The 13,324-nt window shown below is 42.0% G+C and overlaps 1 protein-coding gene across 3 annotated transcripts in view; it reads right to left on the reverse strand.

Annotated features, from left to right (window-relative positions):
• The window catches only part of ME3 (malic enzyme 3), a 187,492-nt gene that overhangs the window by 19,018 nt on the left and 155,150 nt on the right, over positions 1 to 13,324 (reverse strand). For all 3 annotated transcript variants that reach the window (XM_072726141.1, XM_072726143.1, XM_072726142.1), the window contains exon 8: positions 3,342 to 3,451. In XM_072726141.1, coding sequence (XP_072582242.1) covers positions 3,342 to 3,451 — 110 coding nt within the window. The remainder of the gene's footprint in view (positions 1 to 3,341; positions 3,452 to 13,324) is intronic.

A 13,324-nucleotide genomic window follows, 5' to 3' on the forward strand; every position in this document is an offset into this window, starting at 1 on the left:
TCATGCAGCTGACAGCCCGCCAGCAGTTGGGACAAGTCTTGTCTTTCTTTCAGATTTTGTTTATTTATTTGACTGAGAGTGTGTGAGAGCACAAGCAAAGGGAGCAGCAGGCAGAGGGAGCGGGAGAAGCAGACTCTCTGCTGATGCAAGGAGCATCAGGGAGCCTGATGCAGGGCTCGATCCCAGGACCCCGAGATCATGACCTGAGCTGAATGAAGGCAGATGCTTAACCTACTGAGGCACCCAGGTGCCCTGGGACAAGTCTTTTCTTGAAGGAAGATCCAGGTGGTGTGCTGCCATGCCCACCTCTCTACGATTGTTAGAGGGTCATACGTAACAGGTCAGGCTGTCCTGATCAAAAACCTACAGAGATCCTGACATTCTGGTACTATTTGCTTGATCCTGTTATACATTTTAGATTAAGGACTTTAGTCTTTAATTTCTGAGAAAAGAATGGGAAATTCCTTTGCTATCTGCTGTGGAGTCCAGAAGACTATTCCATCTGAAATAGTCTGGGAGCGAAATAGACTCTGCTGGAACTGGCTATAAAGAGGAAACAAAACCACGGAATTTAACAATGAGTTGATTTAATTAAAAATGCTAAAAAAAAAAATGTTACGTGTGTGTATGAATGAGGGTACACACGTGTAAAGATGTATATGCATCTGAGTGTGGGGGCATTTCTCTGTAAGGATGTGCATGGTGACCTGCACAACAGAGGGGCTGCAGGGGCAAGTGTCCACAGGAGCCAGGGCCACAGGAATTGGTGGGTGTGCTTATGAGAATGTCAATTTGTGTATTTGACTTCATTCATTCATTTATTCATTAATTCATTCTCCCAATATTTATGAAGCATCTATCGTGTGCCAGGCACTTTACTGGGAACTGGGGAATGAGAATAAATGACACAGTTTCTGCTTCTGGAAGCTTATAGTCTCCTGGGGAGACAGACAACTCAGTGGGGGTACCTGGGTTACGGTGTGGTAAGAGAACTAACAGGGGAGCACTGTGGGAGCTCCCCGTGGGTACCCAAGTCAGACTGGGGGAGCAAAGCCTGGTGCGAGGCCCTCCCTAAGACAGGAAATCCTTAGCTGAGTCCTGAAGGCTGAGTAGGAGTTACTGAGGCAAAGGTGATGGGGAGGGAGTGGGGAGCAGAACTTTCACGTGCAAAGAACTGACAAGGAGGGAGGTCAGAGGACAGAGAAGTGGGTGGGGGTGGGGGTGGGGCACCAGTAGGCAGATTGCCGAAGCCTCACACTTCTGAGGGAGAGTGTGAACCTGCTCATGAAGGGGGAGCCTAGAGCCATGGTTTGATCTTAGACATGCTCTGTGGCAGCAGCCGGGGGCAGTGGAGGCAGATAGGTGCAGGGCCCGGATGTGTCCCTGTGCCCATGTTTATGAGGATGTACACACATGACTGCGTGTGTGTGCACGTGCGTGCGCCGGTGCACATCTGGAGTCTGCACCAGGTGTGATGCCCACATGGACTTGTTTTCCACTTCCACCTTCTGGCCTTGGCAGCCCAGTGGGCCCAGGGGGATGGCTGTCCTGCTGCTGACTCATGCGCGAGGGCCATGACAGGGGCATCGGTCAGGGGCCAGCCAGCAGGTGTTTCCTCGAGGGCCGCAGTCACACCCCACCATCCACGGGACTAACAGTGAGGTGACCGGCCAGCGGGCAGGGAGTGAATGCTTCCCACCGCCAGCTAGTGCTCCTGGACCGCGCTGCCCTGACTGTGCAGAGTGCCCCACATCTCTGGGTGAGGCTGGGCTGGCAGCCAGTGCCTGTCCCAGGCCCCTACATCTGGGGGGACACAATCCCCTGGGCCGGGGGATTGCCATGTGTCAGCTTTCCCTTACTGGGTCACCTCTCTCTTCTACTCACTCTTCAAGTGAAGTCATATATTTTGATCTTAATTGTCTAATAATATGCTTAACTGTGCAATCCTGCCTCTTGACAATTTATGACCAATTAAAAAAACATTTATCACATTTCTTTAACTCTTAATGGGGGCCACAGGAAAGGAAGGGGCCTTTGATTTTGAAATAGCGTAAGGTCTAGGAACGGTATAGTGAGTGATTATGAACTCAGAATTTAGAGTCCAAATTTCAACTCTACACTTACTTTTTATGTAAGTTACTTATTCTCTCTGTGCCTGTTTCTTCATTCCTAAGACAGGGATGATAAAATCTCATATGATTAAAAGTGTCAAGTCCTTAGGACAGTGCCGGGTGTACAATAAATATTCAGCTCTAAACCTTAGCTATTATTACCTGGGTTTGAATCCTCTAGGTTTAACCCTAACTCATCTGATGAAATGTAACTGTTTCAGCTCTCATCTGCAAAAATGAAGGGTTGGCCAATCTTTTACTCCCAAGGACCAACACCTGTCCCCCACCAACTTGTTCTTGTTCTGACATGTGTCTTTGGTTTTAAAAGATTTTGCTTGCCAAACTTCATTTGTTAAACAGTAACCTATATGTCCTCATGTTTCTCCTGAGCTTTATAAAATACTAGGAATAGCTCCCAATGCTCTTACTGAGAATGCTGAGATCAGGAGAGATATGTGAGGGCACCCCTGCCTCCAACCTCCAGTTTCATATACTGGCACTTCCACAGTAAGAAGGAGGTGCCTTCAGACACTTCTGGTCCATAGCACAGATTATCCAGTTGACCCGACCTAGAAGGTGCTTCCCATTGGCTTTTGGAGTGCCCTGGGGCCCTGGTGTCAATGTCTTTCATAGTTATCATTCTGAATAGCACACAATCAAGCCAAGTTAAGAGAAGGGAGGAACCGTCCTGATTCTCTGACAAGGCTACACCTAGTGTTTGGAAAATCCAAGAATGAGTCACTGTGGCTTGTGAAAGCCATTTTTATGGTGATTGATGCTTTAGTCTGATGAGTCCTATGTGCTAGTACTTTCCATATATTAGCTCTTTAAATTTTCATAATAATCTTCCAAGGCAGTCTTATCATCCCTAATGACTAGATGATACAACTACAGCTCAAAGATGTGATTAGCCCAAGTTCAACCAGCTAGAAAATGACAGCTTTGGTTAGTATTTCTCTCAGATATTAAATCACATAATTCTTACTTTCCTCGGAAGCAGTAATGATGTCCATTTTATAGGTGAAGAAGCTGAGGCCAAGCAAAGTTAAGGGACTTCTCCCAAGTCAGAGGGCTATGAATCAGCCACGTGGGAGTTGAATCCAACATGAATGCTCTTTTCCACAGCTCCTGGCAGCAGACTAGCTAGGGGGTGCCCCCATTCTGGCACCCAGCACGGCCTGTGAGAAAGCATTAGTCCTCAGTGGCTTGTTCAGGTGGGGCGAAACTTACCTTGGATGTCATCATTGAACATGCAGTACTTGTTGCGGTATTTGTTGAGCAGACGGAAGGCATTGGCATTGGCAAAGTCTTCAAATTGGATGAGGCAATTTATTCCAAACCTGTGGGGAGGGAAAGGAAAAAACTCATGATTGCCTCCCCAAGGCTAGTCCCTGGCAGATCCCAGCCTGCCCCGGGGAGTGGGGGGGCACAGGCTAGGACGTAGTAGGGGTGGTATGGCTCATGCACCAAGAGTTTTGCCACCTGGCTGGCTCCTGGATTCCTGGGCTCTGCCTGGCCCATTATGATTGGGGATTGGGAAGGGAAAGAGTAGGAACAGTGGGCTTGGTGTTCAGCTAAGCCCATATCCTGGTCTCTAATGTAGGCTGGTGGCTACCATGCGCAATGGATGGCAGACCTGGAGGGGTGATGGGAAGACTGAAATGGGGCCTGTGGCCATATGAAATCCCAGCAGGAAGCTCACTACCCACCCAAGTGCATGCAGAAACCCCGACTCCCCAACCACTGGGGCCTAGAGAGCCTCTGCATCCTGCAAATATCTCCCAGGGTGGGTCCTGAGATCTGGAGCTCCTAGTAGAGACACTTCTGGATTCAGGCATTGTGTCCTGCTAAGATGCAAGAAAGGTTGGCAAAGGCCACTACACAAAGCTGGTGTCATCTACTAACACCTTGATAAGGGTGTTTACCAATTTGCAAGTTACTACCCAAGTATCAGTTCGTGAGTTCAAAATACAGAGCCCCAGGCTCATCTGCCAGAGAGTCTCACTCAGTGAGTTTGAGGCAGGGCTTGGGAATGTACCTTTTCCCCTCCAGCTTTACTGTGGTATAACTGACAAATAAAAATCATACATTTAAGATGTGCAGTGGGATATTGTGATATACGTATACATTGTGAAATGATGACCACCCCAGACTGTTTGGATTCTGACAGTCGAGAGAGCTCTGAGAAATACTGCCTGGCTGGCTGAAGACAATGCCCACTAAGCTGTTTGATGTGCCTTATTCAAAATCCAGGCTACAACTGACCCCTAGATTTCAAGGTCAGGGAAAAGTTTGTATTTCCTACAAAATGACGGTGATCGTAACCCATTTTTCCTGTTGACATTGTGAGAAAGCTGAGAGCTCAGTTTTCTGCTCCTGTGCTGCAGGCAACCTCAGCTTGGCCTTTCTGCACACACCCTTCCCCTTACTCCATTCTTGCTTTTGACCCTCATTTTGATAGTTTTGTTGTATTGTGCCTTTTACTGGAAATAAGCATGACACAAATTATTAAAAATTACCTAATACACAGACATACGTACATGGGTCCATTTGTTTTTACAGTATTGGTGCTCACGTTCACTGACAAAAAGTGCCCTTACTGATCAGCCAGGAGTGTTGGGGCATGAGACGGGGAGAAGGCGTCTGCCCCTCCCAGCCTGGTGTGAACCAGAGGCCTAGGACCAGTGTGGTACCAGCTGTGGAAAGAAAGACTTACGACCCTGCTAGAAAATGTGGGTGGGGCACACACCTGGCGGGCTTCCTGTGTTATTGGGGCATCTTTCCCATGAGGCTGGTGGCAATGAGGGCTGAGTAGTACTGAATTAGCCCAGAAACATCTTTTTTGACTTCATAATTTTGTGCATGGATTATACTGCACAGTAAAAAATCCAGTGGCAGATAAATATTTGTTCCTGTCATGGTCCTTCCAGAACCTTAATGAGCTGAAGCTGGTGGTGGGAGGACTTGGAGGTGGGTGGGTTCATGACACAGGGGCAGAAATGGACAGTCCGTTATTAACGGTGCTGGGCATGGGTCAGCAGACTTGTGCACCTGACCTGGCTCTGAGGGGTCTGACACCTGTCACTTCACTCTTCAGTTCTGCCTCAGTTTTCCATCTGTCAATGGGCCAGTAATATCTGCCTGGCCAACTTCGGTGGGCATTTGTGAGGATGAAAAGCTGGGGTGATTTTTGCACCATGAAGTGCTAAACACACGTGTCATCTTGACCACAATTCTTATTTACAGTCAGAGAGCAAGTGCCATTTGGGGTGAGGAGGGGGGCTTGCTATATGTCTGGACCCACCATCCAGCCCCCTTTTCCTTATACAGTGAATAAAACTGAAAAAGAAAACCTCTTATGCGCAAATATAATGCTATTCTTGCTGAGCCAAAATTTACTGTGATTTTTTTTCCCAGGGTGTGGATTTCAAGTATTTGGATTGGGGGGGGGGGGCAGAATGTCTTTGGTTGCTGGTGACATTTTGCTATATATAATCCTCACAAGACTCCCAGTGTTGCTCCACGACTGGCCTGGAGCTAAAATGCTGAAAAGGTCAGACAGCAAAGCAAGTGATGCACGTTCTTTCTCTCTTTCTTACACACACACACACTTGACCTTTAAGCAACACTCCTCGGAGGTAAAAATAAGGCAAGAATTATAAATAAATAAATATCTTTGTTCAGTGCACTACTCATCTTTCATATTAAATTCGTTTTTTATGAGTAAATTTTTATGTTATTTTACTTTACTTGTTTTATTTTTTACTTATTTTATTTTTCATTCCAGTGTAATCAACATGTAGTGGTATATTAGATTCAGATGTATGATATAGTGATTCAACGATTCTATGCATTACTCAGTGCTCCTAAGATAATTGCACTGTTAATCCCCTTCACCTCTTTCACCCATCCCCCACCACCTCCCCTCTGGCAACTATCATTTTGTTCTCTATAGTTAAGAGTCTGTTTTTTGGTTTGTCTTTTTCCCTCCCTTTTGTTCATTTGTTTTGTTTCTTAAATTCCACATGAGTGAAATCATATGTTATTTGTCTTCCTCTGACTGGCTCATTTCACTTAGCATTATACTCTTTAGCTCCATCCACGTTGTGGCAAATGGCAATATTTCTTTCTTTTATTATGCCTAAATAATACTGCATTGTGCATATATACCACCTCTTCCTTATCCATTCATCTATTGATGGACACTTGGGCTGCTTCCATAAGTTGGCTACTGTAAATAACACTGCAATAAATATAGAGGTATATATATATATATATATATATATATATATATATATATATATACTTTTGAATTAGTGTTTTCTCCTAATCTTTGGTTAAATACCCAGAAGTATGATCACTGGATCATAAGGTAGTTCTATTTTTAATTTTTTGAGGATCCTCCATTCTCTCTTCCACAGTGGCTGCATCAATTTGCATTCTCACAACAGGGCACTAAGGCTCCTTCTTCTCCACATCCTCGCCAACACTTGTTGTTTCTTGAATTTTTAATCTTAATGAATCTGACAGGTGTAGGTGATACCTCATTGTGGTTTTGATTTGCATTTCCCTGAAGATGAGTGATGTTGAGCATCTTTTCATGCATCATGTTTTCATACCTCATTGTGGTTTTGATTTGCATTTCCCTGAAGATGAGTGATGTTGAGCATCTTTTCATGCATCTGGATGTCTTTGGAGAAATGTCAGTTCATGCCTTCTGCCCATTTTTACATACATACATACATAAATTTATTTATTTATGTGTTGAGTTGTATAAATTTTTCATATATTTTGGATACTAACCCTTTATCAGGTAAGTTATTTGCAGAGATCTCCCATTCTCCCACAGGTTGTCTTTTAGTTTTGTTAGTTGTTACTTTTGCTGTGCAGAAGCTTTTTATTTTGATGTAGTCTCAATATTTTATTTTTGCTTTTGTTTCCCTTGCCTCTGGAGATAGATCTAATAGAAGTTGTTTTGACTGATGTCAAAGAAATTACTACCTGTATTCTCTTGAAGGATTTTTATGATTTCAGGTCCCACATTTAGGTCCTTAAACCATCTTCAGTTTTTTTTTGTGTATGGTGTACAAAAGTGGTCCAGCTTCACTCTTTTGCATCTAGCTGTCCAGTTTTCCCAATACTGTTTGTTGAAGAGACTACCTTTTTCCCATTGGATATTCTTTCCTGTTTTGTTGAAGATTAACTGACCATATAATTTGGGGTTTCTGGTCTTTTGATTCTGTTCTACTGATGTATGTATCTATTTTTTGCTAGTACCATGCTGTTTTGATTACTACAGATTTATAATATAATCTGAAGTTTGGAATTGTAATACCTCCTGTCTTGTTTTGTTTTTTTTTTCAAGACTGCTTTGGTTATTTAGGTCTTTTGTGGTTCCACACAAATTTTAGTATTGCTTGTTCTAGGTCTGTAAAAAAAAAAATGCTATTGGTATTTTGATAGGGATTTCACTAAAACTGTAGATTGCTTTGGATTATATAGACATTTTAACAATATTTGTTCTTCTAATCCATGAGCATGAAATGTCTTTCCATTTCTTTCTGTTGTCTTAAATTTCTCTCATCAATGTGTTATAGTTTGAAGAGTACAGGTCTTTCACCTCTTTGGGTAAGTTTATTCCTAGGTATTTTCTTCTTTTTGGTGCAGTTGTAAATGGGACTGTTTTCTTAATTTCTCTTTCTGCTGCTTCATTAGTAGTGTATAGAAACACTACAGACTTCTGTACATTGTTTCTGTATTCTATGACTTTACTGAATTCATTTATTAGTTCTGGTACTTTCTTGAGGGAGTCTTTAGGGTTTTCTATATATAGTATCCTGTCACCTGCCAATAGTGAAAGTTTTACTTCTTCCTTACCAATTTAGCTGTCTTTTATTTCTTCTTGTCTGATTGCTGTGGCTAGGAATATGTTGAATAAAAGTGGTGAGAGCGGACATCCTTATCTTGTTCCTGACCTTAGGGGAAAAGCTCTCAGTTTTTCCACTGAGTATGATGTTAGCTATGGGTTTTTCATATCTGGCCTTTAATATGTTGAGTTATATTCCCTCTAAGCTTACTTTGTTGAGGATTTTGTCAAATGCTTTTTCTGCTTCCATTGAAATAATCATATGGTTTTTATCCTTTTTCTTATTGATATGATGTATCATATTGATTGATTTGCAAATATTGAATCATCCTCACATCCCAGGAATAAATCTCACTCGACTCTAGTGAATGATTCTTTTAATGTGTGGTTGGATTCAGTTTGTTGAGGATTTTTCTATGAGAAATACTGGCTTGTAGTTCTTTTTTTTTGTGGTGTTTTTATCTGGTTTTGGTATCAGGATAATGCTGGCCTCATAGAATGAATTTGGAAGTTTTTCTTCCTCTTGTATTTTTTGGAAACTTTGAGAAGAATAGGTATTAACTCTTCTTTAATTGCTCGGTAGAATTCACCTGTGAAGCTGCCTGGCCCTGGAATTTTGTTTGTTGGGAGTTTTTTGATTATTGATTCTGTTTCACGGCTGGTAATCAGTCAATTTTTCTATTTCTTCCTGCTTCAGTTTTGGTTTGTTGCATGTTACTAGGGATGTACCCATTTCTTCTAGATTGTCCAGTTTGTTGGCATATAATTTTTCATAATACTCTTTTACAATCCTTTGTATTTCTGTAGTGTTGGTTGTTATTCTTCTTTCATTTGTGATTTTATTTGAGTCCTCTTTCTCTTTTATGAGTCTGGTGAGGGGTTTGCCAATTGTGTTGATCTTTTCAAAAATCAGCTCCTAAAAAAAACAAACAAAAAAAAAACACACAAAAAAAACCAAAAACAAAAATCAGCTCCTGGTTTCAGTGATCTTTTCTACTGTTTTTCTAGTTTTCATATCATTTATTTCTTCTCTGATCTTTATTATTTTCTTCCTTCTGCTGGGTTTGGGTTTTGTTTGTTCTTCTTTCTCTAACTCCTTTAGGTGTAAAGTTAGGTCATTTGAGATTTGTCTTGCTTCTTAAGGTAGACCTGAATTCCTTCTTAGAGGGAAGTTTTGCTGCATCCCAGAAATTTTGTAGTGTTGTTTTTCATTTTCATTTCTTTCCACGTACCTTTAAATTTCTTCTTTTATTTTCTGGTTCCTTGCTTAGTAGCATGTTATTTAACCTCCACATGTTTGTAGTCTTTTCAGATCTTTCCTTTAACTGGTATCTAGTTTTGTAGCATTGTGGTCAGAAAAGATGCATGTTAAATTAAATCTGGTCCAGTGTGTCATTCAAAGTCACTCTTTCCTTGTTGATTCTGTTTCGATGATCTGTTCACTGATGTACATGTGGTGTTAAAATCCCCTACAATATTATTGTATTATTGTCAGTTAGTTTCTTTATGTTTGTTATCAACTGTTTCATGCATTTGGGTGCTTCCATGTTGGGTGCATAAATATTTACAATTGTTATATTTACTGTTGAATTGTCCCTTTTACTATTATATAGTGCCCTTCTTTGTCTCTTGTTACATTCTCAGTATTAAAGTCTATTTTATCAGATGTAAGTACTGCTGCTCTGGTTTTCCATTTGCATGATAAATGTTTTTCCATACCTTCACTTTCAGTCTGCACATATCTTTAATTCTAAAATGAATCTCTTGTAGGCAGCATATAGATGGATCTTGTTATACATTCTATCACCCTATGTCTTTTGTTTGGAGCATTTAATCCATTTACAGTCAAAGTAATTATTGATAAGTATGTATTTATTGCCATTTCGTTACTTGTTTTGTGGTTGTTTTTGTAGTTCTTCTCTAATCCTTTCTTCTCTTGTTCTCTTTCATAGTTTCCTGGCTTTCTTTAGTGATATATTTGGATCCTTTTCTCTTTACTCTTTGCTTATCTATTACTGCTTTTTGATTTGTGGTTACCATTTGGCTTGTATATAACATCTTCTGCACATAGCAGTATATATTAGGTTGATGGTTGCTTACAGTTGAGTCCTTTACTCAAATTCTTTATTCCTTTCCCTACCACATTTCTGATATGTGGTGTCATACTTTATGGCCTTTTATTTTGTGAGTCCTTCAACTGATTTTTACAGACATATTTTTACTGCTTTTGTGCTTCACTTTTTTTTTTTTTTAACTCTTATTTATGGTCTTTCCTTTCCACTCACAGAATTCCTTTTAACATTTCTTGTAGGACTGGTTTAGTTGTCATCCTCTTTACCTTTGTCTTAGAAACTTTTGTCTCTCTTTCTATTCTGAATGATAGCCTTGCTGAATAGAGTATTCTTGGCTACAGATTTTCCTCTCTCAACGCTTTGAACATATAATGCCACTCTCTCCTGGCTTGGAAAGTTTCTGCTTAAAAATTCCCTGATAGCCTTATGGGGTTATGAGGTGGTGGCCCTTCTTGCGAGTCATGGCCAGGGCCTCAAGCTGCTGCTTGCCAGCGGGAGCGCTACCACCCAGGCCCAGGCCGCTGGCCATGCTGCTCGGGGCATCTTGGGCCAGGCTTAGCTGGCTGCTCAGCTGGCTGCGTCCACACTGCTCTTTGTATGTAACTGTCTTTGTATGTAACTGTCTTTGTATGTAACTGTCTTTTCTCCTGTTTTCTTTTCTTTTTCTTTTCTTTCTTTCTTTCTTTCTTTCTTTCTTTCTTTCTTTCTTTCTTCTTTCTCTTTTCTTTCTTTCTTTCTTTCTTTTTTTTTTTTTTTAAAGATTTATGTATTTATTTTAGAGAGAGAGCTAAGGGGAAGAGGGAGAGGGAGCCTGACAAGGGGCTTAATCCCAGGACCCTGAGATCATGACCTAAGGTAAAACCAAAAGTCAGCCACTCAACTTACTGAGCCACTCAGGTGCCCCTTCTCTTCCTGCTTTAAAATTTTTTTCTTTATTACTACTTTTGTCATTTTAATTACTATGTGTCTTGGAGTAGACCTACCTCCTTGGCTTGACTTTGGTGGGGAAATCTCTGTGCTTCCTGGATCTGCATATTGCTTTCCTTCCCCAGATAGGGGAGTTTTCAGCTATTATTTCTTCAAATAAATTTTCTATCCCCCTTTCTCTCTCTCTCTCTTTTATTTTTTTAGCAATCTCTATACTCATTGTGGGACTCAAACTCATGACTCTGAGATCAAGAATCACATGCTCTTCTGACTGAGGCAGCCCCCTTATCTCTTTATCTTCTTCTGGAAGCCCTATGTGAATGTTTTAATGCTTGATGGAGTTGCTGAGTTTTCAAAGTCTATTCTCATCTTGAATTCTCATCTCTTACCTTCTCAACTTGAGTACTTTCCATTACTCTGTCCTTCAGGTTGCTAATTTGTTCCTCTGCTTCCTCTAGCCTGCTATTTATTCCATAATAATTTCATTTATTGTGCTCTTCATCTCTGATGGGTTCTTATGGTTCCTATCTCTTTGTTAAGGGTTTCAACTGATGTCCTCCACTCTTTTCTCAAGTCCAGTGAGTATCTTTATGACCATAGCTTTAAATCCTCTATCAGGCATATTATTTATATCCATTTTCCTTTGGTCTCTTGCTGCGGTTTTGTCCTGTTCTTTCATTTGTGACATATTCCTCTGTCTCCTCATTTTGTCTAACTCTCTGTGTCTGTTTCTGTGTATCAGGAAATTGTTCTTGAAAGTAATGGCCTTATGAAGAAGAGGTCCTTCAATGTTCTACAGTGCATTGTCTCCTGTTCACTGGAACCTGGCACTTCAAGATTGTCTCATGTGTGTTATGTATGTCCTGCTGCGTGTCCTGGCTACCTTTTTCCTTCAGCCCATTCATCTGCAGAGGCTCTCTATGTCTGTTGTGGGCAGGGTTTAGTTCCTGCCCAGGTGAGGCATGCAGTTTCAAAAAGGTGGGGCCACTGTTGAGACCAGGGCTGTGTGGGTAGGTTGTGCAATTTTAACAACATGCACAATTTTAATAACGTGAGCCTCAGGCTTCCACAGAGCCTGCAGCCACCACTACAGGAACAGGGCCCCTGTACTTGCCCAAGTTAGGAGACGTAGTATTGGCAAGATTTGTGCCAGTCTTCTGGGGGAGAGGGCCTGCAGTGTCAGTACTAAGGCAAGTGTGATTGGGAGAGCTGGATCTGCCAAAGTGGGGGAGAGTGGAGCTTGGTGTAAGCAAGTTAGGTAGTGAATGTTGTCACTGTGCTGGTTCCCACAGGTAGCCACCTGTTTGTTCTGGGGGCTGAGGGAGGGAGATGGCTCCTGCCAGCTCCTTTGTTCCAGGGAAGTGCCTCCAGGAACCCTGCCCCTCTAGGACCTGCTCTGAGATGTGCAAATATCGCTTCCTCCTTTCTGCCCCAGGCATTTTTTTCAGACTGCTGCTTCTAGGCTGTATCTCCACAGGCTACTTGTCATGCTGTCTCTTAAAGTTCAAGGACTCAGCTTCCTATCATCCTTTGGACTCTCCTGGAGCTGAGCCCTCTGATAGTTTTAAACATCTAGGCTCTAAGTCTTGCTGCATGTAAGAACTCATAAAACTTGGCCCCTCTCACTTACAAAGCCAAATGTTTTGGGGATCTGTGGTTCCTCTGCAGGCTCTTTGGTGTGGTCACCTGTTTCTCCCTGTCTTCCACATTTGCACTTCCCGCCCATAGATGTCCTTCATCCTATTAGCCTGTAGATGTCCTTGGTCCCATTAGCTCCCCACTGAGTCCTCACCCTTCCCACCTTCAACGTGATGTCTTCTCTACCTTTAGTTGTGGAGTTTGTTCTGTCAAACTTTGGATCATTTTCTGGGTTATTTACACTGATGTGTTATCTAGTTGTTTCCATAGAATGAGGTGAGTTTAGGGTCCTCTTACTCCACCATCTTAGGCCCCTCCCACATTGTTTTATACAAGAGAAGCTCCCTGGGGAGCAACTTGATGAGATAGAGTAAAGCTTTATTAATTCAATGCATTTTAATCCTTAGAATTGCACAAAATGTGCACTCTCCAATGTGAATTGTCCATCCAATAATCTGGACTTGGTTCCTAGACCTCCTTGGACTTAAAGATCTCCAGAGCCCCTATCTACCTCAGATACCCATCCTCATGGCTGCTTCCTGGACCTTTCCTCACCAGGAATCTCTCCTACTCGAGAATGTCATACTATCCATGTTGGTCTTTGACAGCCTGTCCTCTGTCTCCCTCATTCCTGTACCTCATTACTGTACCTTGTACCTTTTATCTCCCTGGAGACCTTTGGGGCCTTTACCATTTTCTTCCAGCCTCTC

Source organism: Vulpes vulpes, chromosome 11, assembly GCF_048418805.1.
Source record: "Vulpes vulpes isolate BD-2025 chromosome 11, VulVul3, whole genome shotgun sequence".
Lineage (NCBI taxonomy): Eukaryota > Metazoa > Chordata > Mammalia > Carnivora > Canidae > Vulpes > Vulpes vulpes.